The sequence below is a fragment of the Homarus americanus genome, unplaced genomic scaffold, assembly GCF_018991925.1.
Source record: "Homarus americanus isolate GMGI-L3 unplaced genomic scaffold, GMGI_Hamer_2.0 scaffold11022, whole genome shotgun sequence".
NCBI classification, from domain to species: domain Eukaryota; kingdom Metazoa; phylum Arthropoda; class Malacostraca; order Decapoda; family Nephropidae; genus Homarus; species Homarus americanus.
In genome coordinates this window covers 723263-748234 of record NW_024737068.1, presented here as the reverse complement: position 1 = coordinate 748234, position 24972 = coordinate 723263, and the positions used below count along the sequence as shown (strand labels likewise).

Here is a 24972-nt window from a genome sequence, read left to right as displayed (position 1 = left end):
TCGTGTGCATTTTCTTTATTGGTATAAATACATCTCATAATGTTTGTTTACATATGATTGTCTGGCTGGGGTTACAGTTGACAGTACTCATGAAAATTTTTGCAAGAAAATTACGAAAAGGGCGCTAGTGTGACGCTACTGTGGGGTTCAGGATATTTGGTTCACACTCAGGATGGGTTGGAGAAAGGAAACTCACAATGTGCTCTCTATATACATGTTGTATTGGATGTACAATGCAGCTTGGTGCTGGGAAGGCAGCATGGTTACAAGCGTGATGTAGAGAGAGCTGGTTGGTGAGGACGCTCAGAGAAGGACAGCTTGTGGGTCGCCATGCTCGCCAGCAGAAGAGAGGACCGCCAGGCAGGCGGAGGATGAGCGAAGGCCGCCAGGCAGCGGCGGAGGAGGAGGTGTTGCTGGCTGCGGCTGTAGGTAGAAAGAGAGATCGATACGATACGAAGTCATTAGTTAAGAGGTGAAAGAAGATTATTAGGAATTGAAGAAAAAGTGGTGAAACTGAAATACAGTAGGAGTAGAAAGAATCTGGGCTCAACCAGATCGCTTCATCTTTCTTATTGGTGTTTTGTCTTTGTTCTGCTCCCTTGGGTCGTCAGACCTTTGTATTAATATTGGTTTATTTATATAATGCTGCTTATTATTATTATTTTTGTTATTGTTGGAGTTAGTGAGCCCGCCCAGGTCCTTGTGTAACTGGGAGGGTAGTCACATTTTTTTTTGGTGTTAGTTAAGTGTTAGTTGTGTTAGTCTAAAGGTACACTGTATGGAGAGGCCTGCCAGGTTCTTAGTGGAGCTGGTTGGTCACTCTCATCTTTATTCCTCTAGTAATGTTTTATGTAGAAATGTGTATATTGAGGCAGGAGGTGGTTCAATTACTTCTTCCTGGCTGATATAACTGGGAGGGTAATCACATTATTATTATTAGTATTATTAATATATATATATATATATATATATATATATATATATATATATATATATATATATATATATATATATATATATATATATATATTTTTTTTTTTTTTTTTAGTGAGCCCGCCCAGGTCCTTGTGTAGCTGGGAGGGTAGTCACATTTTTTTCTAAGATGTTAGTTCAATGTTAAATGTTAAATATTAGTTATGTTAGTCTAAAGGTACACTGTATGGAGAGGCCTGCCAGGTTCTTGTGGAGCTGGTAGGTCACTCTCATCTTTTATTCTCTCTATTAATGTTTTATATGTATATTGGGGCAGGAGATGGTTCAATTACTTTCTTCCTGGCTGATTTAAACCAAATGTGTTCTTGGAATTCTTCGTTGTCTATATTATTTATCCAGTTTTGATATGTTTCTGTGTTAAGTTCAGTCACTTTTTTCCAAATATTTACAGCTTTGTTGTGTATATTTACATTGATTGCTAAGAGGTTTGCTCTCTTGTGTAGCTGTTCATTATTGATGTGGTCTGTATATTTTATATTATATATAAATCTGAGGGCTATATTTTGTACTGTTTGTAACCTTTTAAAGCACGATTTACTAAGGGTGTTCAATGGGATGGGTGGGTAGTCCATAATTGATTTGACAAGGGCAATATAAATGTTTCTTTTGTTATTAATGCTAAGGTTCTTAAAGCGTTTTATTTTTGATAATCTTATTCATGCCTGTCGTTCTTTATCTTTTAAGTATGTTATATATCCTCTTTTTGTTAGTTTTAATCCAAGCATCCTGCCTTCAGTGTCGTATGGGTATAGTTCCTGGTCGACTATTACTGGACTTGTTTTAATCTTGGCTATTGGTATTATCTTGAATTTGTTCTTATTTGTCCTGATTTTCCATTTTTTCTCAAAATCATTTATGTTTTTTATCGCTCTTACCGTGTAGAGTGCCATAAATTGAGTTGATTTTCCTGGGTATGATACTATTTGAGTAATATCATCAGCAAACATTACATATTCACTAAAGGGGGTAGTAGGGTGACAATAAAAAGTGAAAGTTTTTATTTTTAGATGGCCATTTGTCCAATACTGCATACCCATGAAAAAAGAACACAGGCGAAATCCTGGGTCATTTGGACAATATTTAGAGGTGGCTCAAGCCATTTGAAGTTAACACTACTGAAATTATTATTGATTTTTTCTAATTTCTTTATTTATGAACTGATTACTATGAAACTTTGCAGGTATATGTAGAATGCAAATTCAAACTAAAGTTGTTCCTAACATTTTTTCTAAAAATGAGTAATGAGTATTTTGGCTGGTGCAGCTATTGGCAATGCAGAGGGGAGGGAGAGGCGGGTGTCAGTCGGGGTAGGGGGAAGAGGTTGTGTGCCAGTGTCTGACTGGTACAGTAGCAACAGTTGTGTGTGAGACGTGACGGTGGGTGTGTGTGCGTCGCTCTTGTTGCAGTATTACGGTTAGTACCATTGTCTTTGTCTAAAATCAATGCATCAATTTAGGTATATAACACTTTAAAAACTTTATACAAGTGATCTTGCATGCCGTATGCTTTATGGGTGCTGTTGTTTGCATAACAGTAACAACATAAGTTACATAAATGTTTTTGTTTGTTTCAGGTTCAATGGAGAGTACACGTTCAAAAACTGAAGTTTGGCTCATTGGTCAACACATAACCGAAATCACGGGTGCACAACTTCCTTCAAGAGGAGATGTTCTACGTCTGTTTTTCCACGGTCACAATGAACATAAGAAAACAGTGAATGATTCTGCGAGTGAAGTTGCAGCATCGGTTATTAGTTTCTGGAATAAAGCACGGATTCCTACCATAACTGAGAAGAGTATTGGACGAAAGGTAGTGGATCTTTTTTTAATGTGGAAGGGACTTAAGAAAAACTGCACTCGCACTACAGACACACAACGTAAGAAAGAGGAAACTTTTTGTGATGAGTTAGAGGACCTCTTCGATGTTGCCCACCCCAAGGCAATGCAGCTCTTGACCATCAAAGAAGACCGAGCATTCCTGGCAGCGCAACGAGAAAAAGGGAGAAGAGGTGTAATGGCAGGAGTAGACAAAAAGATTGCTTGTTCCATCAAGCGTCGGGAAGAAAGCAAGAGTAAGCAATCTCTACAACAGAATCAAGCCAGTTCTGCTCTTGAATATGATGAGTTGGGTTCTTCGTCTGAAACAGAATCACAATCAAGCTCGTCATCATCTACAAGTTCCCTAGCGATATCACCAGTGGTATCTTCTTCCAATCGTAAACGTGCTACTCTCAAAGTTATCACCCCTGAATTGTCAAGTACATTGGACCGCACTGGGATCAGTCACCGCTCTGCTCTCCGGATCGTCAGTGCCACGGCTGCTAGTCTAGGTCATGACCCAATGGAACTAGTTTTAAACTATGAGACAGTGCGTACTTCGCGAGCGACCCACCGTTCTGGGATTGCCAACGAAATTAAAGAAAAATTTCAACCTAGTGAAGTGCTCACTGTGCACTGGGATGGAAAAATTATTCCTGATGAACAAGGAGCGAGTGTTGACCGAATCGCCATTCTTGTCTCCGGAATCAATACTGAAAAGCTGCTTGGTGTCCCGAAACTATTGTCAGGGACTGGACAGGCCATTGCTACAGCAGTCAGTGCAGCGCTGGAAGAGTGGAAAATATCAGAGAATGTTTCAGCACTCAGTTTTGACACAACAGCTTCAAACACTGGGCACTTGTCGGGGGCATGTGTCATTCTGGAGCAGAAACTCGGCCGCCGTCTTCTGCATCTCGCGTGTCGTCACCACATCCTTGAGCTTGTTGCCGAGAAAGCATATGTGGAATGCATGGGGCCTTCCTCTGGACCAGATAATACTCTCTTCTCTCGCTTCAAGCATAAGTGGAAGGACATCAGTCAAGATGACTACAGCCCTCTCTCAGACCTCCCTCCAAGTTTGTACGAGAAACGAGATGACCTCATCTGTTGCTGGAAACATCATCTGGGCAAGAAGCAGCAGCCACGTGATGATTACCGTGAGGTACTGGAGCTAGCAATCAGGTGTCTCGATGGAGCTCTACCCAAGTTTAATCTCCGACGGCCCGGAGCACTTCACCGAGCACGGTGGATGGCTAAGCTCATTTATGTCATGAAGATCCTGATTTTTGCTAATCAGTTTAAACTAACTGCTCGTGAGACATTAGGCTTGAAACGATTCACATTCTTTGTGCTAGAGGTGTATGTCAGTGCATGGTTCACGGCCTCCGTTCCATCCTCCGCTCCTGCTAATGATTTGCGGCTCCTCCAAGACCTGTCAGAGTACCACGACGTCAAAATATCAAGAACATGTCTCACAGTCTTCGGTCGTCACCTGTGGTACCTCAGTGAAGGCTTGGTGGGTCTTGCACTCTTCGATCCACAAGTTAATGCAACAATGAAGACAAACATAGTTCGGGCAATCGTTGAGAGGAAGGCGACCGAGGATTCACCAAAACGTGCTGCTCTTCCTGCCACATCTTCCCTTCCCACAAAGCAGCTCTCAGACTTTGCTTCTAGAGGATCAAACTTTCTATTTGAAAGTCTCAAAATGAAGACTTCTTTTTTGTCCAAGGAACCTGACACATGGTCTGATGATGAAGACTTCAAAACTGGCGTCGCAGTTGTGGGTGGTCTCAGAGTCATCAACGACACTGCAGAGAGAGGGATTGCCTTGATACAGGCATTCAACAGCAAGATCACGAAGAGTGAAGACCAGCGTCAACATCTGCTGCAGGTTGTTGAAGAGCAGAGGCGGTCACAACCAGGGACATCAAAACAGGACCTTACAAGCAAAAAGCGAAAACAATGAATGGGTTGTCCACACCTCTCCCACCCATTGATGTAAGCGTGTTCACTGCAGTTTCATTTTAAAAAGGAATTAATCATTTATATGTACAGTGTACACATAAACTTGCTCAATATGTAAATTTTAAAATAAACCGGCATATTATGAATATTCGTATTTTTTGCCAAAAGGATAAAACTTCAATTGACTTGAGCTACCTCTAAATATTGTCCAAATGACCCAGGATTTCGCCTGTGTTCTTTTTTCATGGGTACGCAGTATTGGACCAATGGCCATTCCATTTAATCAATTTTAGAAATTCACCCCTATGCACTATTGTCACCCTAACCCCCATTCTAAATCCCATCATCATCATCATCATCCAGGAGCCTTCTACATACACACCTCAAAGTAAGTGAACTTTTCTACCATTTTTGTTGAATTTAGGAAATTTTCGGTGAGCTGGAACCAATTACCCAAAAACCCATTGAAACAATGGTTTCGGTTAATGAACTTTTCGGTTAACGAACGACCTTCTGGAACGGATTGAGTTCGTTAACGGAGGGGTCACTGTATTAGTATTTTCACATGTGATCATATATTTGTTTTCAGTGTCAACAAACACAGTACTGTATTAATAATTGTTTTATATATGATTTCTATAATAGCACATCCAGTAACTTCGTGTAAAGATTTTTTTTTTTTTTTAATTTGAAGTGTGTTATGTTAATGTTGATTATTTGGATATATTCAAGTGATCGTATATTCTTTTATAATAGTAACCCTTATTATTTCCATCCTCGTAGAATGTAAGTGAAAAAGTAGTGGTGTTATGCCTCTATTTTCATCAGCTGGTATTATTTTTTTTTAATTTTAAACCTCATTTATGTATGTTTTATTGTAAAATTAGTGGTTTCATAAGAGGTCTACTGTACTGATTTGCAGTCCTATGTATTATTTTATTTATTTGTTATGTTTATTCCCCCCTCACACACTTGACCAGTTTTATCTTTCAAAAATTTTATTTGTTGATGTAAAATCTAATAACTGTCCTCGTAATGTACTTAGAGACCTTAGTTGTTGAAGTGCAGCAATAACAACAACACTAAACACTTTATTGTGGCCCACTCGTGCAAAACATCTTCAGGACACTCCCATAGGCCCTTAGTATTTTCTTTTAAATCTCCATTTACATGTTATGAACCGAGGGCAGGCTGTACTGGAACTTGACCAGATTTTTATATTGTTTCACAAGTACTGTATTTAGTTTTAGAAATTTTAGGTCAATGTTTTACCCTTTTAAAGATGATGATTTAAACCTCTCGTCCTCAAAGGGTTAAGTTTGTGATCACGGCCAAATATTGAAATACTACACCTGCAGTTATTTGAAATGTAAATCTCAGCCAGAAAACTACACAGTCCAGATGTCACGCAAACATTTAATGGAAAGTCCAGATAATAAGATCTGGCTCAGGATTAAAAAACTCATTCCATACTTTGTAAACACTTGTACAGGGACTGCCTGAGTGTCTAGATATAAGGTTTTCAGTACCTTTAGTCAAGTTGGTTATATATTTGTTAAGTTGGGATAATATAGTGGCCTTGACCCCTCTCTAGCCCTTTTCATTTGTCTATAAAGTAAAATATATATTGAACAAAGAAGCTCTATTCTTGAGCTTAAATCATCCCTCCCTCACAATTTTTTTAATAATGCAGAATATTAATAAATATTACCATTGTCATGTTATAATAAATGTCCACAAGAAGAATAATCAAAGCACACAGTACTGCATAACTATATTTATTAAAAATTGCTTTCTATTACATTGGTAAAGATAAAATGTTTCATTACACATCAAAACTCACCTGGCTCAGAGGGTTTCTTATGAGTCTTTGATGCAATTTTCAAGTTTGGGTCAAAAAGTAAAGCGGTTCGATGTAATATATAAATTACAGCAGAAAGTCCGCCAATATTAATGGTCCGTGAAGTAGCACTTTTCCAGAGGGTATGAACTCTCTTAATATTCTGGAAGAAAATACATAAAATTCAGAATTAAAAACACAGTTCGACAAAACTAAATATATAGAAATTAAGTAAGAAAGGTAAAAAAGAGTAGATTTATTTACAAAAACAAGGAACTAAATTTTTTTAATAAAGATGCAAAAATTTTTCATAGAGAATGTTCGAACATGAGCTGCACCTTGTACTGTACTGTAATTCTGTTTACTGTACCTGCACATTTGTGTACAATATAAATTTTAAGTAGTAGAGTATCTCAAGTGAAATATAATATAAGGAGCCTTTTTTTTAAATAAAATATAAATAGACAAATAACAGGAGAAAGAGAAGTATTTGTTTACTATTAACAACACTGAGTTTTGTGAAGATGCCAAACGAAACAGTACTGTACAAAGAGGAAGTCTGGGTCTGCTCCAGGTGCAAGAGACATTTCCCTTGAAATATTACACACAGGTAAGATGTCCATACATAGGGTACTGTATGTGAATCTTAGCTCAGCATAAACAAGGGTGACCAGTATTGGGTCCTCATGTTTAGGCACTTTACGTCTAAAATTATTCTACGACACCATAATGATTGAGGAACATAGAAAAGCCTTGACCTAAAGCATCTTGAGCCTAATGGCTGTAGTATATATTAATGTAACATTTCCTTGGAAGTTGTACATATAATGAACATTTCCCATTCAGGGGGCAACAACTGGTTCCTAAAACTGAGTAAGACTGTAACTTACCCTCATCATGCTGTTGCGGTCATGTGTGAGCAGTACTGCCCGACCAGTTCCTGTTCTGGTTATCCTTGCCATCTCCAGAAGTGAATTGTAATAAAGGACACGATTATCTCCTTTGCTACCGATGCGTTTTCCAAAAGGTAAATCTGACACGATGATATCAACACACTGGTTCCTGAGAGGCAGTCTGGCTGCATCCCACTGTGCAACATCAATGGGCATAGATTTCCCTTTCTTCACTAGATAATCAATATTATCTCGGCTGCGTTTCACGGCTTGTCCGAAGTTGTCTCCACCAAGGTGTAACACTTTAGAGTACGTGAGACTACCCTGTTGAGAAACAAATATTGGTATTACGTGTATCTTGAAATAGGACATATTTATTATTATCATTTGCATATTTTTACCGGCATCAGCATCTGTGTGCCATTTGCTCACTGATGGAGGCAAACGGATTTTTTTTACTGATAAACTCCTATGATCTACCAAATCCACTTACTATGACCTTCTTAAGACTAAAGTGAACTCATTGAAACTAAAAGTAACTAAACTAAGCTGTCCCAGCTGCTCGAGTTGATGAAGATTCTCACTAAGCAAATAAATCACTGTAGGTGCACGTGATCCATGTATATGCTGATAACCACATAGGAAACACAAAGTTCCCAAGAGCGTTCTCACTAAATAACAAAGAAAATTTAATTTCTCAGTAATGGGCAGTTCTAAATTAATGACAGAAAAATATGTTTAATACCCTGCAACTGTAAAAGCTAGTACAGTACAGTACCATAAAAACAAATAAAGAAATTGTCTGATATGTTCCCACCATAAAATTTGAGGGCATACAAGGCGGTTAATTATATTAATTTCATCCGTATGGTATTTTGTGTCTACCAAGTAATTTAAAGAGCCCTTACTGATTGATATAAAATTTGGTACTCCTGTATGGAACCTTATACAGGTATCTAGAGCTGTTTGGGCTAAGTTTGTTCATCAGTATCTTCACTTGGTCATTTTTGTTAATTTCTAAGTATATCTGATATACAGGTATTTGCTTACCTCCATGGGTATAGTTGCTCCACCACACAGCGGGTCTACTATCACCTCCCCGGGCTGTGGTGCTGCCAAGCGAACCATGTTGTAACAGATGGTTGAGCGCAAGTTTGTACGCCCAAAATTGGTGAGGTTGCGTTTAAACAGTGGCTCTCTGGTAAGGCACACTCCAACATACACAAATTCTGGGGAAAGGTAAAAGCCTTCACATGGTTGATGAATGTAAATGAAGTTAGTGTTGACAGATAATGTGTTACCATATCTATCTGAATCTGGAAGGCCAAGACCACTATGGAAATCAGAAGCAAAACTCTATACAAGAAAAAAATATATAATTAAGGTGTGATTTTCAATTCAGTATAACTCTACTATCAATTGGCTTTTCATCCTCTTTGAAGGCACTACTGAGGGTAAGAGTTCCATTCATATGATGATAGATCCTCCTCTTGACTCTGATATTTCCTACAACTGAGAACAAATGCAAACAGTATAGCTGTGTTGAGTGTGTTTGTATATATGGGTGTGTGACATGGATGTCTGTATGGGGTTGTGGTCCATAATTAACACTTGTGTTATGTACAGTGTGTAGGTATGTACTGTATTTTGAATATTTGGGTGTTTGTGTTATTGATATGATTTAGGTAAAAATGTGTGGTGATGCCTGCTAGTGTACTGACGTTTAAGCAGATGTATCAACATAAAACACTTGTGTCATCTTACCTGTGTCAATATAGAGCAGAATCTCTAGCTCGAAACAGGAGAGGTCTACAGGCCAACCAAACATCTCATTTACAGCACCACCAAACTGCCGAGCAGCTTCTGAGCTCCCAAAATTGTGATTGGTCCCAGTCCTAGAGGTGATAGTATCTATCTAATAATATTTTCAAGATGTAAATGTCCACAACAAATTTTATTTAGTCTTTCAGTTATCATTAAAAACTACCATCCTGTGTAGAAGACCTTAAATGGAGGAGTTTGTAAAAAAAAACTATTATGATTTTACTAAAAAGCATTACTATAAGTACAAGTTGACACTGATAAATGGCATCACTGGAAACATGGACAAAAGTATTCAGCCATAGTTTATATAAAAATAATACAGTACTGGTACAGCATCATGATTACCAACAACTAATTTTCATGAACGTGCACCAATACAAATGGGGTTAAACTTGAAATTTACAGTATTTTATTTACCAGATAACTTATTTTTACTTTCATTTACTCGATTTTGTCATCCTATTTCTTCTTTTGTCTTAAATTACTACAGGGGTATAAGTAATTTTAAATGTATATAAGGACTTAGGCTATGGTATAGTGGGATTTTAAGCATTGTTCTGTAAGTACGATATAAACATAGCATGTGTTCCGACTTAAGAACATCCTCAGGAACGGACCCTGTTTGTAACCCAGGGACCCCTATACAGTAAACCATTGATGTCCACATTCTCAAAGTTCCAGGTACTGTAATCTTTAATCAATAATTGACAACGACTTCGTAAATTTTCTTCTCATGCCAGGAAGTACAGCTAATAAAATACTTCACACAACCCTGCATACTTGTTGACTCTTCCTCTCTGCTCAGTAAGCATCTCTTGTATCTGTGTGATAAATACATGCTGTATTTATCAACTAACATCTGCCTCATTTCACAAGACATTTTGAGTGAGATGAAATGAGATTGGTGAGGTGGATGTGTAATGCAGCAATGAAATATGGGAAACCCTATTCAAAGCTATGAGTGGCTGTGTATTGAGACTCTTGGTGAATTTTTATGCAAAGGTAGGCTAAGATGGAGAGAATGGAGAAGATCAATTAGGAACAAGAGCTCCACAAGACTAAATAGAGATGGAAAGAGAGCCAGGGGTGAGCCAAGAATGACATGGGGGGGGGGGAGGCTGTAAGAAATGACACTAGAGTTAGGAACCTGATGTGATAAGAGACCGTGCATCATGAGAAGCTGTCACCAGGTATCTACAGCTAACCAGCGCTAATGTGGAAAATGGCCGTCAAACATTGATGATGATAATGAAATAACAGTGGAAGAAGTAGAAGCTCTTATTCACCACACTATAGGTACACACTGCATTCTTTTAGACTCATATTACTTCTGAAAGCAAGCTGCCTTAATCTATCCTTTTGCTCAATCATTTCTCCCACTTGCTACAACCACGCTTCCCATAGTGTTTATCAACTCATATTATTAGTCCTAATCCTCTCTTCTCCATTATTATATACTGTACTGGGTTTACTAAATCTTCTCCAAATTTTATCATCTTGCTACTTCAAGGCAACTTTTGGCAGTTATTAATTGATACTTGAATAATTACACAAAATTTATTAGTAAAATCAAGAATAAGCTACAATTACCCCAACCTTCCTAATCATCCCCTCCTCGTATACCTGCAAACTGTTCCCTGCTAAAGTAAGAACAATATCAAGATGGAGTTACCTGTTACAGGATATTCTAAACTTGGGGCCTGACGCTTGAACCCTTTGCTTCTCTGAGGAATCTTCTTCACTCTCCACGGTCGTGTCTACAGTTCAAAACATTATTAAATTTCTTTCAAGATCAATAAATAAGCTCTTACAACAATTATTATTTAATCACTTAGCTTACTTTATAATTTATTGTATATAATGTTAACAGTAAAACATCTTTGTGGCATTGGATGATGGGGGACTGTATTGGGTTCAAGTAAAGAAGTTCTTTAATATTGCATTACTAAAATTAAAAGCCGAAATATTTCTGCATTGGACGTCGAAAAACCCGTCCCTCAATCACTGAGGCTGTTGGGATCCCATATGTTATGTAGCCAAATGATACAAAATCAGCCAAAATATAAAGCTACACACCAAGACCTTCCACCTACTGTTATGATTATTAAGTAACAAGGTTATATACTTTAAAAACTTTATCACAACCCTCATGAAACATATACACCATAGTACAGTACCGGTATGTAGGAAGTGCCCAGCATTTAGCAGTTGTTACAGTAACATGAAAAACTACTAAGTCTTCAAATAAAACTGGATGTGTTGAAGTGGTATGGTAGTGGACAAGAGCCTATTGATAATAATAAAGCCCTTGGTCTGACACCCATAACAGTAATCGGGTCAAAATAAAATATACCCGAGGTTCTTTACATTACCTACACAAATTAGGGTTGGTAGGAAGGTAAAACAAATTTTTATTATATATCACACTGACACAGGGTTTGTGATAAATGGATTCTGAACATATCATTTGACATCTGTTGAACTCTTCAAGATGAGAAGCTTTGAAAATTTATATAAAAAATCTGTTAAATAGAAGAGATGAACTTGCCAATAGAGGAGTGTAAGGAAGAATATGGGGCCCTGAAAGTATTGTATGAATTAATGAGGAGAGACTTAGTGTAGGATGTGTGAGAAGTCTGTATGAAGTTGTGTTCCTACTCTTTTATGTGGGTGTGAAAGAAGCCACAGCTCAGGATTGACAGTCATATGCCTCAGGCTATGACTAATGAACTACCCAACTAAGTGTACAGTAATATCATTCAATTGGTGAAGGAAAGAAAATTTTTCTACACTGTATTATAGAAAAATAGATTTGGGGGGACATGTGAGTTCATTGGTGGTACACTGAACACCTAATATTGACTACAACAACAGTATACTACATGTTCCCTACAGTACTATAACTACACAAACTACAATTTTTTCTAAGATGCTCTGGTAGAGAATTTACCTGTAACCGCAGAATTAATCTCAGCATTTGTTTGTTCTTCTTCAGGCTGCCGTTTCTTCTTCAGATGTTGTGGCAATATTCCTTCAGGGATATTGTCAATTATTTGTGATGTCAATTTCATCCTCTTAAGATCAATATCAGGACGAGGTTTACAATAATCATTATTCAGGGCCTTGACCTCTTGAATGGGTTCCTCAGGAAAACTGAAGACATTTTTCCACACACTCATACCCTTCCTCCAGTCAGGTTTTTCTGCAAATTTGTACAGCTGCTGAAAGCATTGCTCCTGAAATATTCAGAGAAAGTTTTTGGTCAAAATCAAAGAGAATGACAGCAAGATATTTAATGAAGACTCATGGTTTGTTTTGGGAAATTGAAAGTTTCAAATAACATTGTTCAATTTCAGTACAAGAGTACAGTATGTGTCAATGATAATAAAGATAAGAAACAAAAGAACCAGTAAATATGTGGTACCAGCTCATTCTGGTAAGAAACTACCTGCTACAGAAACTTTAAACTATATTGCCTCAAGCACCATGATAAACAGGAGGGGACTCAAGACCGACCCATCATGAACCCAATACTTGTTCACTTTATATTTTTTGTCACATAAGTTCATACTGGTTCATTTTGTACAGAAACAACAAATGTGCTGTGCTGTATATACAATAAACTATGGCAAACATTAAGTTGATTCAACCAAGGATAACCCAATCATATAAGCCTTTATTCTATTTGTAAGTGGAGGCAGAGGCAAAAGTTTTATTATATTGTACTAGTACAGTACTTGAATTTCTGCCACTTCAGACCATTAAATGAAATGATTATTCCAGTAGTGCAAGAATGAGAGATAAAAAATAAAGTGGATAATTGGAGGGAAAAAAATTATACCATGGTTTAAAGGAGGACACGATGTTGTGACACCTTATCCATCTCCCGACCTCCTCTGGGTCCTGTATTTATACGGGACATGCACATGTACACACACAGATAAAAACAAATGCTCTGATTCACTTACCCTGTTATCTGGGAAGGAGAAGTTAGTGACCATCTGTAGTATAACATTGACATTGTCAATGGATCGAAGCTTAAAGACCTGAAATCAAAACAGCTCTCTATATGTTCATCCATAATTGATCCACGATTTTACAAAAGAAAGAAAAAATAATTCTGTAAGTCAACACTTATTTATATCAAAAAATAAAAGCGCATGAAAAGATAATCAAGATGTTGTTATCATTAATAGAGAGAAGCAGGATGTTATCTAGGGCTGAAAAGTAACCTGTCACTGGCGTCAACCAGGATACATGAAGCGTGGGCTGGAGGTGGTACAAGAGGAGGTGTCCCTCCTCCTGGAGCCTCCCACACAGGCAGACAGGCAGAAGGATCGGTGGCTTTCTGTGCTGGAGAGAGCACTAATTATTCTCTAGTATTTTAGTGAATAGATCCATGTCACCATTTGTTTATTAAGAAAATTTTTACCTCATTACGCAAACTTTAACTGGTGCTCCTCAGATTTACCTGTTGAAAAGATTGGTCAGCAGGTCTCTAGATAACACCCTGTTGAACATAATGTACAATTGTATTTACTGTACTGTATTCATTCCATGATAATGTAAGTGCCAGATATAATTAAGATACTGTACAGAACACTACATCACTTAATGAAAGGTAAATTCATCATCAACGTACAGAAAAACATTAATTATCTCGTATATCAACAATGACTTGGTATGTTTGGTTCAAAGTCCCCCTGCAGAAAATTTCTGGGTACACCACTGAATTTAGCTGAAATTTCATACAAATGCACTCTTTTACTTGCTGATGAAGGATCTGGGTTCATAATTTAAAATTTTGAGTAATTACTGTACTGTACTATAAAGGCAAATCACCATATTTAAAACAGTGGCCAAGTTGCTTTACTTACCTCTGGAACTTGCTGAACATGTATGTCAATAAACACTCTGCCTCTGGCTATAACACAGTTAACGCCCAGCTTCTCCTGACACTCCTCTGCTGCAACCTGTTGCATGAGAAAACAAGACAAAAGTAATGAATAAAAGAAAATTTCACCATTACAGATGAGAAACAATTTAGAATACTGTACAAACTACAAATTAAATTTGAAGATTATCATCTTGAGTAAAGGAAAACTTTAGAAATGTTCTTTATTACATCAGTAAAACATATGGGGGCAGAAACAGTAACACACTTGGAAGTGTGTTTGTGACCTTGACAGTAAATGATGTTCCTGAAATGATAGTATCAAAAATTCCCTTATGAGACTCATCCAGTGTACATTTTGTAAGGGACCATACTGTACAGTGCTCACTAATTATTAATGTTAGACTATTGCATTTGTTGGTACAGTAAAGTAAAGTGTCTGTCAACTGAAAAATCTGGGACCAGAAGGTATTACCACGGATTTAAGTAATCTTGAATTTAGTGGAGTAAATTTACGGGCACTCTTCCTTACAAGTGCGGTGAATCCAGGAATTTCCCAAAGTGTCAAATACTGTCCTGCTGTTTGTAGTGTTGGCAGAATATTGGTTGGATCACTGCAGAACAGCAGTTGCATATGATCTTCATATAGTCAGGAGGTAAATTATGCACAAATCAAGTCTAAAGTAGGTTAGGTTACATAAGTTACTTTGGTTCATTTTATGAAAGATAGACATAGTGTAGCAGTGTCTGGTGCTCCGAGAAGTTCTTAGACTGGCCACCGGTAAACAAAGGATCCCGTGATTTTACATCCATCATATACAAGATTACCTGTGAACCTTCAACAGATGGCTCTTGTGTGTTAGTAAAACTCCTCCCTTATCTTTATTAATACAAGTTATTTATGTATGATAATAAAGTAAAATACCTCTTCTAGTCCTGTGACAGCTGTTAACTCTAAGGTGCATATGTCTTGATGTTCTGCCAGCAGTCCTTTGAGAGAACTGGGATCTATTGATGTTATCCCCGGCGCCATGATGACCGCGGGGAGGCTGAGGGGCTAAATATAAAAAAAGTAAACATGAAGATAATGTTTTAACTCACTCAGTCCTGAAAACTACTTCACTATGGTGGACAAAACTTTTAATATTTAATTTGGCTAACGCTAGATGATTTTATTCAGTTCAGAAGCAACACTGTACACAAGGGGTTAACTTGAAGCGGTGTTCTTCAGCATTTCTGTTTTTAGAGCAGCATTATTTTTAATATTTTTCACCCTTAAGATTTTACTCCAGCTAACACCAGACAATAAAATTTTTAGTTTCTGTCATATCTATATTTAGATCTAACCTAATGTAACCTAACCAACCCAACCTATCCTAACCTAACCAACCCAACCTAGCCACAGAACCCAGGAACTATATACCTAACCTAACCAGATGGCTTCCCCTCCAGACACCCCCCCCCCTAGAGATTCCCCAGATGACCGAAACTAAAATAATACCGACAATTTCATCAGCTTTAGGGAACAATTACCAGTCAGATTAAAAGAACCATAAACCAGAGCTATTAAGTTGTCGTAAATGTCGCCTCTTTTAAAATACTTACTATAATGATAAGAACATATGTGGAAAAAATTAACAAAATCAAATTCCTTCTGGTGGTAGCAGTGTTCTCATACAGTACTAATTAAAACGTGTATAACATCTCTAGAATTATTTTATTTAACCAAGTTTATGTGTGAAATATATTATAAATAATGATATAATGAATAATCATTTTCCTTGGCCGGAACAACTCACATTTTGGCTAAGATTAATATACATCAAAGAGACTATAAACTCTCTCTTACTCTACTTTATTACATCACAGCCACAGTAAAAACAAGAATATATCAGCCTTAATCTTTACATACCTTGTAGTTATAAAGTTATAGCCATAATTAACTGAGACGGTCACAGTCATCCAGCAAGGGTTGTTGACACCGGGCCTTGAGTACCGTAACATCTTTAGAAAATTATAAACTTTTCTCTACATTAATAAATATATTTTATAATAAGCATTTATAATTTCTTAGATATAAATATAGCAGAATAGCTTAAGATATCTATGTCCGTCATCCATCTGATATATTTCACTCAAGTCATATGGAACTGAAACTATTATTTTATTTATTTTACAAGTTTATCGTAATGACTGAGTCTCTTCTTGAAATGTCTCTTGTTTCAGTGTGTCAGTGTATCTTACTTAAGGGAGTGATGGTAGTACAGTATAGCGTTATAATGCATATCTTCCAAATGACATGTCAGATAGGAGACACTACCGGTTTCCATTCCTCGGTAAATACACTTCACAATAAAGTAATAAAGAAGAGAATAACCTCCAGAACGAATAATAAGCTGTGAAATTATAAACTATACAAGGATAATTAATTAATCAGTGAGCGGGAGTAATGTTTTAGTCACGGTGATGGTGAAGGAGCAGTCATGGTGGCGGGGTGTTGGAGGTCACTGTTGAGGCCACACGTGAAGCTCCTTCCCCGCACCATGTCCTCCCACACTGATATTCCCACCAAAATACCGAGACTGAGTGAAAGATTAGTGTGGGTGGATCTTGAGGTATTCATTACATCTTAAGTGAGGTGATGTAGGGAGAGGAGTTATGTTAGGTACACAATTTACGTCAATACGGAAAAACGAATTTTTTAGTGTAGTGTTAGGGCATTGCATTAAAACATCTGAGTACTGTAACTGACCCAGTGGGGAGTTGTGTACACACCAAATTTCAGCTCTCGTCTTAAAAACTGTGGCAGTTCATAGTAAATAAATGGGAATATAAGAGGAAACCGCTACCACCAGAAGGAATTGTTTGATTTCATTCATTTTTCCCACATGTTTTTGTCATAGTTATGTATTTTAAGAGCCTGAACTAATCAAAGAAATCTACTTAACCTAAACTAACCTAACTTACTAGCTGGGGGCTCCACCACCCCAGACCCCTCGCTATATTAAACAAAAAGTACTTACTAAGGTGTCCAGTACCAATGAAAGCAAGTTTGTTGAAGTATCACGGTGTAATTTTATATTTTTGGTGAACATGAGAATACACTCGGACCAAACGGGTCGGCTGTAAGCAATCAGAGCAGACGGGTCTGGCTAATTAACCAAATGTACCGAAATGTAGCCGCAATGAAGTCAAATAATGGTCCTACATAAATAAATCGGACTGCCAATCACTTCTCTATTATTATTTGGTGTCAAAGTCACAAAAAATTGGTAAACTTAATTTAATCTGAGTTAATAGATCGAGTACATGTACCTAACCTAACCTAACACAACTCAGATTAAATTAAGTTTACCAATTTTTTGTGACTTTGACACCAAATAATAATAGAGAAGTGATTGGCAGTCCGATTTATTCATGTAGGACCATTATTTGACTTCATTGCGACTACATTTGGGTAATTACTCGCTCCCTCGGTACAAGCACGCAATCTATTAACTCGGATTAAATTACGTTTACCAATTTTTTGTGACTTCGTGACACCAAATACTAGTTGAGAAGTGATTGGCAGTCTGATTTATTCATGTAGGACCATTATTTGATTTCATTGCGGCTTCATTTGGGTAATTAGTCGGACCGGAGCAGACAACACGCGCCGACAGTGGCAGATTTTTTTTAAGTGTATTTACTTATAAAGCACATAAAGACATCATTTTAGCCTCATATTTAGTATAATGATAAGAATGTATGTGGCAAAAATGGACGAAATCGAACAACTGGTGGTAGCAGTTTACTCATAAATAACCATATTTTTAACTTTGTGGGGTGGGGGGGGCTGACTACTCTCAGGGTCTCAGCCACTCACCCTACTGATCCCTGCTGCCTGACTTATATCTTTGTTTTAAAGAAGATTCCTTGAGAGAACAGGAAAGAAATGGGTGAAAATAATGTATAAGAGTGCAAATGAATCTAGTTTAGTGGTCTTGGTTTAATTTTTTGGTTTCTTAGAGTTGTAAGTTATTCACACTATTTCCCCCTTCTTCACCACTAGATTTACTTTTTATGCTTTAATAGAAATAACAGTAAAAATCCTAATCAAAATATCAGATCTAAAATGGCAGAAGTAAACCTGAGCATTACTATTAATTGACTGTAATTGTATATAACTCAATTTTTTTTCTTTGGTTTACAGATGACAGGATTGGATGTGGAGAAAGAGGAAATTATGGAGGCAGCAGTTATTATTACAGACAGTGAACTAAATGTTGTGTCAGAGGGCCCTAACATCATCTTGAAGGTGGAGGACAAAGTGCTGGACAACATGAATGACTGGTGTAGGCAGCACCATGGCAAGGTACTGTACTGTATAGTACTGTGAATTCTTATTTAATAATTTGTTTATGAATAATTTAAGTGTTCTAGATCGTAACAGGCCAGAAGCAGTTCTTTATATTGTCAGAAATTTTTTAACAGTCTGGGCTGACAGAGGGCTGTCGTAAGAGCATCATCTCCCTTTCAGCAGCAGAGGACCAGCTGCTCCAGTTTGTTACTCAGCACACCGAGAAGGGTGAGTGATTACATAAAGTTTTCCTTGAATCCAGCGAGTGTTTTATCTGCTCACAGTTGTGGCATCAGTTAAACTGTATTATCCTTACAGTAAAATATTTGTGAAGGAAGATGTAGCAAGTAAGGATGTTTTTCAGAAGCACCAAACAATTCTTTTTTTTTTCTCCCATTCTTCCCCCCCTCCTCTCAAAATGGATAAGAAATTGTTTGTAGCTTCAATAACTTGTTCACCCCTTGGATCTAAGGGAGTAAGACTGACAAACAAACTCGTGTAAAGTTCAATGGAGGTTTAGAGCTATAGGTGCAAACAGTAACGGAGACATGGTGACCCACTTACTGATGAAGGTCACTGGTGATTCTACTTTTATAGTTTGAGATGGACTTTTTAAATTAACAGAGCTTAATTTTATTATTTTATACAGGTATATATTTTTCTAATTTCTTATGATGTTTCAACAGGTAAGGCCCCATTAGCTGGTAACTCAGTGCATGCAGACAAGAAGTTCTTGGATAAATACATGCCTAAGTTGATGAAGCATCTCCATTATCGCATTGTTGATGTTTCCACCGTCAAAGAGCTGTGCAGGTGAGTCATTTCTAGGCTGAACATTATCTACAACTCAGTTTTAAGGTATTGACTTCAACTTTTCAAACTGACCTCATATTGTAGAAGGTAGAATAAATTATTAAATGAAACAGTCTGTGTTGCTCCTTATTTCAGCCAACCTGCATTGAAACAAGAAAGGCTTATAATATTAACCCCCTTCACTACCGGGGACCTTCTACATAAGTGGTTAAAAAAATAATTTCATGTTTCCATCCACAGACGTTGGTACCCGGAGGATTTTACTGCTGCCCCCAGCAAGAAAGTGTCTCATAGAGCTTTGGATGATATCAAAGAAAGTATTGAAGAGCTTAAATATTATAAATCATCCATATTCAAATGAAACCTCAGGTAAAACTCTGTTATGTACGAGCTTTGACGTTAGAATAAAATTGACAAGTACTATTAGTTCTCTTTACAGTATTACTTTTACCATCTTTTTATTTCCCACTATTACAAGCTATCTGGCTTTCTGATGGAAATTGACCATAATCTAAAGCATCACACACACACACACTCATTTGCCAGTTCGAAAAGTATATGTGGGTTGAAACATCTGTCTTGTGAGCATAAAAATGCAAGCCAGACCCCTTTCCTACACCCCTACATAGTGACAGTGGGTCCCATAGGAATGACTACCTGTTAGATACAGCACATGACGGTGCTTACAGGGCTTCGGTTCCCATCACATGACATTATTATTTCAGTGGTTTGAATCACCAAGCAGGCATTCATCTTTTTCTCTCACAATTGCAAGCCTACAGTAGCCCAGTACCTAGGGATTAAATAAGTATCTGATCTTTAAAATTTCAAAGTAAGTTCATTACCGAAAACTTCTTCATCAACATCATATATTTAGTGAGGTAAAGGGAAACAACAATAACATAATTTCCATTTATTAAAAAATTTTACTAATTTTTTTCTATTTACAGTGTTTTAGTATTGAGTACTTGATGACCAATTATAAATTGGAACAAAGAAAAGATACACAACATCCACTCATGACACACTTCATGGTTCACATCTTACCTACATAGTAAGTCAACAAAGGCACAGTAAAAAAAATTATATCACTCGCATAAGATTTACAAAATTAATTAATTGCACATCAGAATATTTGGGGATAACAAGATTTAAATAATGAGCTCATCAGAGGCATTTTGGAAATGGTTGTTATTGGCATTAGTAGTGGTACTAAAACGGTGCCAACATATGAGAAGCATAATTCGTAAAAGAAAAGTTATAGAAACAGGAAGTATAAAGAATAATCACTCTGAATAATTAAAAACTTACACTTGAAGAGAAGAATCTCATTCACTTTAAATTTACAAATACCTGACACAAATGAAGATTTACAGATGTCTTTTCATTTGCATCTGTTCACATCACAGAAATTTTTGACCGTTCCAAACCTGTGAGCTATATATATATGCCATGTTGTGGTTATTTTTCATCTTGTAATTTCATTTATACGTACAGTACTGCATTTTTCTTTTTTTACATCTGAAGGATTTGTTTTGATAATAGTAATACTACATAAACAATATACAAGGAGTCTCTTAATAAAAAAAGTGCTCAGGTACAGCTGAACACTACCTCTATTGGACGGACAAAACACTCGCTTTATCAAACTGTGTATAAATTTATATTTTTAGTATCTGGTGGGGGTTACATTTAATAAAAATAATTTATATAATATACGTACTGATAATTTTTCTAATACTGTATAAACATATAGGAAGAGATGATAGCGAGCAGACATTACCATACACAGTGATGAGACTACCTACACGTATACTGTAGTGTGATGAATACAGTCGGGTTACTAAATATTATATAGATTTATACCTGTATTTTAATATTTTGATTCCATTTCTTGTTAGATGGTATTGAACAAAGATATAAATTTATACACTATCTATCTTAATGTTTTTTTAATACAGGTATAAGAATGTCGGCGATATTAGCAGATTTAATTATGGTCAATGTGGTTCTATTTTGTTGAAGGCTTGCGTTGAAAGAAATATTAATGTACAGTATTACAGTACGTAGAATAATATTTTTGTTTGATATAAATGTACTCAAAAAAATATTAACTTGCTATATACAGGTACAGTACATTAAGGTTAAGTGAGTCCAGTACAGTACCTTACAATTTCCCCTCCTTCTCGACCCCAGTGGAGAGAATGGTCCAGTTTTCAAAGATATACAGTAATCCAAAAGAAAAGTTGGAGGCAGTTTACAAACCCTTTCCTGATACCACGTTACATTATGTTAATCGCATTGACTGTGCTTATGTCGAACATGAATTACATTATAGATTTTCATTCCCCTTTAATATATACATCAATAAATCAGTTCATTTGACATGTTTTTTCAGGAACACAATAACTGCACTAAACAAGGGATACCTGTAGTACTATACAGATTCTATATAAAGACTTTTCTAATTGGTTTCTACAGAACAAACATAAATTATTAAATGTGATCTCCAACCTGAAAATCCAATTCCAACCACAAAATAAAATCCCTGGCTATACACAACTCTCTTTCCACGTGCTGTCATCACCCTTTTGTCAGTGTTTACCATTTTAAATTTGAAATGATCAACTCCGAGATTTTTTTCAATTAGTCCTTTAGAATTTTGTTCTTATTATGGCATCCCAATGTGAGTGCGGAGAGAAAGTACGTATGTTATGCAGGAAGTTATTATTGTACGGAAATTAGATAAGGGCTAGTCAGTGCACAGCCTGGGGGAGACTTATGGTATTGGTAACATGATGATATACAATATGAAGGAGCAGTAGCCTACAGATACAGTACAGTGAAAATTATGTATGGCCGTCAAGTTACCATAAAGTTCATTTAATATTATATGCAAAATAAAACTTTAAAATGTACAAACCCCAACACATACAGTACTATAATTTAATCAGTCAACTGCTAATGAAACAATTGGCGTGAATTTCACTACAATAAATGGCTGTAAATTACTCGACTCATGGTGACAAATCATTATTATTTTTTTATTATTAACAAAGTTTCACTAATTAAAATTAAGTACTTCTAAAGGCGTACTGTACACAATAAAACCTTACTATGGTCAACTATAAGTACAGAACAGTACTTAGTCCAATTGAAGTTTACAGAGGGGTATTTTTATTACTGACCACAAAGAAGGCTTTGAGTTGTACAATAACCTGCCTTGAATTATATTTTATTCAGTTAAACTATTAATAACAGAGTATGATCCCTTCATAATGGGTGATATAAATCTGAAATTTGGTGAGCAATAAGGGTGGGTGTGAGTTGGTCTCTCTCCCTCCCCCTTCCACCATAATATTATTTAACAAATAAATTTGCTGTAAAGTGACATGTGATAGAGAGAAACAGATTCATTACGGTGATTATTTTCATAAAAGTTGACGCTGGTCCATAATGGCAAACAGAGTTGATGTAACAAATGTATCTCAAGTATACAAGGTAATACTGAATTGGGTTACACTGTAGTTGGAGGTTAAGAAGAGCTGCTATACTTTCATTATACTTGTACTGTACTGGAATTTCTTGTTTTGCAACATTACAGGACCAATTAATTCACTGAAAGTGATGTATAAACAGTCGCTCTTATCTGCTTTTTATGGCCCATCTTACTACAATCCTTTTTCATTAATTTAAATACTTGAAGCTACTTCATAGAAGCTACCTCCAGGATTTTGACCAAATTTTATATAAAGGCCCAGGGAGGATCAAGTGCTCCTTACCTTACATACAATAAATTATAAATAAAAAAACTACAATCACTCGAATGAAATTAATACAAATATCTTTTAGAGATTATCAAGTTGGATTTTTTTTTTATCAGAAAAATTAAGCATATGTTTAAAGAGCAATTTAAACCAACCTAGATGTCAGTTTAACCAGCTCAGAAAAAAAATGACAAATAATATCAGGAAAGATCTGTACATTCTGAAACAATGTTCATTACAATAAAACACACAAAAAAGGTCGATACACAAGCCAAAAATGTTTGCTGTAGGGGTCACTAACCCCTGGATCTGAGGATGGCACCTTGGTTGATGATATGTTGCTTTACACAATGTTTATACCTGTGTGTTGACTCTGGGTTTCCTGGGTGGCTGGAGTCCATTGCCACTGTAACCATCATACGCAAAATTGTCATGAGACCCATCATCACTGTCTTCCAGGGGTCTGTTTGTCATATAAGATTTCTGTTTTATAGCATATCCATAGTTAGGATTTGTAGCAGAGGGAAGGCCAACCTGATTTATGGGCATTGTTGAGTGAGTGTTGTATGGGTTTGGGTATGGGGATGACCTCTGACTACTGTTATCACTGATGGCATTCATTTGAATGTTTTCACTTCGTCGTAGATGTTCACCAAAGCCTCCATCATCCATGTCCTCCTGTCTGTTTTTCCGGATTTCTCTCTTAGCATGCAAGTTTGGTTTGGTATAGAGGTCGCTTATTGTACGGATTGGTTCAGAGTTACCCGATGTGTTGCTACGGATAATATCACTCCTCTTGGCGGCCAACTTAGGCGGGGGTTTGTTGTAGACTGTGCTATCGTCTTTTTTATTCCTAATACATCTGCACGTGAGCATTTGCCATAGCCAAACATCTTCCAGGTGATCACGCTTGAGACATAAATATATAATAATAATAATGATGATAAATCCCAGAAGAGATCCAATAACAATTCCTGCAATTTCACCCTTTGTTAAATTTGGAGTTGGCACAGAGCACAACCCCTGGTTACGAACCTCATTGGAGACATTGTTTGCCGTTCCTTGAGAACTAATGGCTATGACAGTGAAGGTGTAGAGAGTGTCACAGTAAGGTGGAAGGAGAGAAAACTGGACAGTAGTGTCAGTTCCCTTATCTGTCTTATTAACCTGTTGAATTTGGTTGTTTTCATATACTTGGTACTGTATTATATAACTTGTGGCTGAAAAGGAAGTTCATTATCAGAACCTGTTATCTGTAATACTTAGTGTCTTAACTGTAAAATACTGTACTTGTACACACACATATACTGCCTGTAAGTGTAAAGAAGTACAGTATATCCTTAAAATCATACTGCATGACATCTTGGTGACCTGTAAGTTGTGGCTCAGGTTTATGTTTTCCATCCCTTCAAGATTCTAAATGTATATACAGTATGAAATTTGTCCTATTGTGTCTTGTCTGTAGAGCTGTTAGTCTTAAGGTCCTCAGTCAAAATGATTTAATTCGGGAATCATCTTCAATACTCTGTGTTGCAACTTTTCTAGGGATGTTATGTCTGTGGGTATGAGTTTTCTGTGTCTGTATACAGTAGTCCAGATGGGAATATATGATAGACTTGTGAAGATAAAGCAGCATTGCTTATCTTTGCTCTATTGGAAAGTACGACACATAATTCCTAAATTTCTGTAGGCTTTTTATCACTGCCGCTCCCACTTGTGTCCCTTCAGAGTTGGTCTTTCAAGTTGCCTGGATTTTTCCTTATAAACAATACAGGTTGTACCTCTCTAGTCCGGCAACCTCGGGACCTGACCGGTGCCGGACCA

At 36.8% G+C, this 24972-nt stretch overlaps 3 protein-coding genes across 8 annotated transcripts in view; 1 reads left to right on the top strand and 2 right to left on the bottom strand.

The window, feature by feature from the left end:
- Positions 1-6540: 6540 nt before the first annotated feature.
- LOC121872878 (THUMP domain-containing protein 3-like) lies at positions 6541-16226 on the bottom strand. Of its 5 annotated transcripts, none has more exons than XM_042375947.1 (10): positions 16142-16226; positions 15155-15286; positions 14213-14308; positions 13304-13381; positions 12286-12571; positions 11008-11092; positions 9276-9406; positions 8562-8740; positions 7509-7835; positions 6541-6781 (listed from the first exon to the last, which is right to left on the bottom strand). In XM_042375947.1, exons 2-10 carry the CDS (start codon positions 15260-15262, stop codon positions 6611-6613), a joined length of 1461 nt encoding a protein of 486 aa, XP_042231881.1. In that variant the 5' UTR covers positions 15263-15286; positions 16142-16226; the 3' UTR covers positions 6541-6610. The 5 variants fall into 5 exon arrangements, with proteins under 5 accessions (XP_042231881.1, XP_042231883.1, XP_042231885.1 ...); XM_042375949.1 differs by lacking the exons at positions 15155-15286; positions 16142-16226 and adding exons at positions 13568-13688; positions 13807-13845; XM_042375951.1 differs by lacking the exons at positions 15155-15286; positions 16142-16226 and adding exons at positions 13568-13683; positions 13807-13845.
- Positions 16227-16685: 459 nt separating this feature from the next.
- On the top strand, positions 16686-19807 carry LOC121872877 (oligoribonuclease, mitochondrial-like). The gene is made up of 5 exons (XM_042375946.1): positions 16686-16844; positions 18422-18583; positions 18703-18796; positions 19255-19381; positions 19622-19807. Exons 1-5 carry the CDS (start codon positions 16713-16715, stop codon positions 19740-19742), a joined length of 636 nt encoding a protein of 211 aa, XP_042231880.1. The 5' UTR covers positions 16686-16712; the 3' UTR covers positions 19743-19807.
- Positions 19808-20279: 472 nt separating this feature from the next.
- Positions 20280-24972, bottom strand: part of LOC121872876 (calcium-activated chloride channel regulator 1-like) — a 37358-nt gene continuing 32665 nt past the window's right edge. Inside the window, exon 14 of one of the 2 annotated variants that reach the window (XM_042375944.1) lies at positions 20280-24368. In XM_042375944.1, the coding sequence (XP_042231878.1) occupies positions 23503-24368 (866 nt within the window). In that variant the 3' untranslated portion in view covers positions 20280-23502. The remainder of the gene's footprint in view (positions 24369-24972) is intronic. The other variant, XM_042375945.1, reaches the window with a different exon arrangement.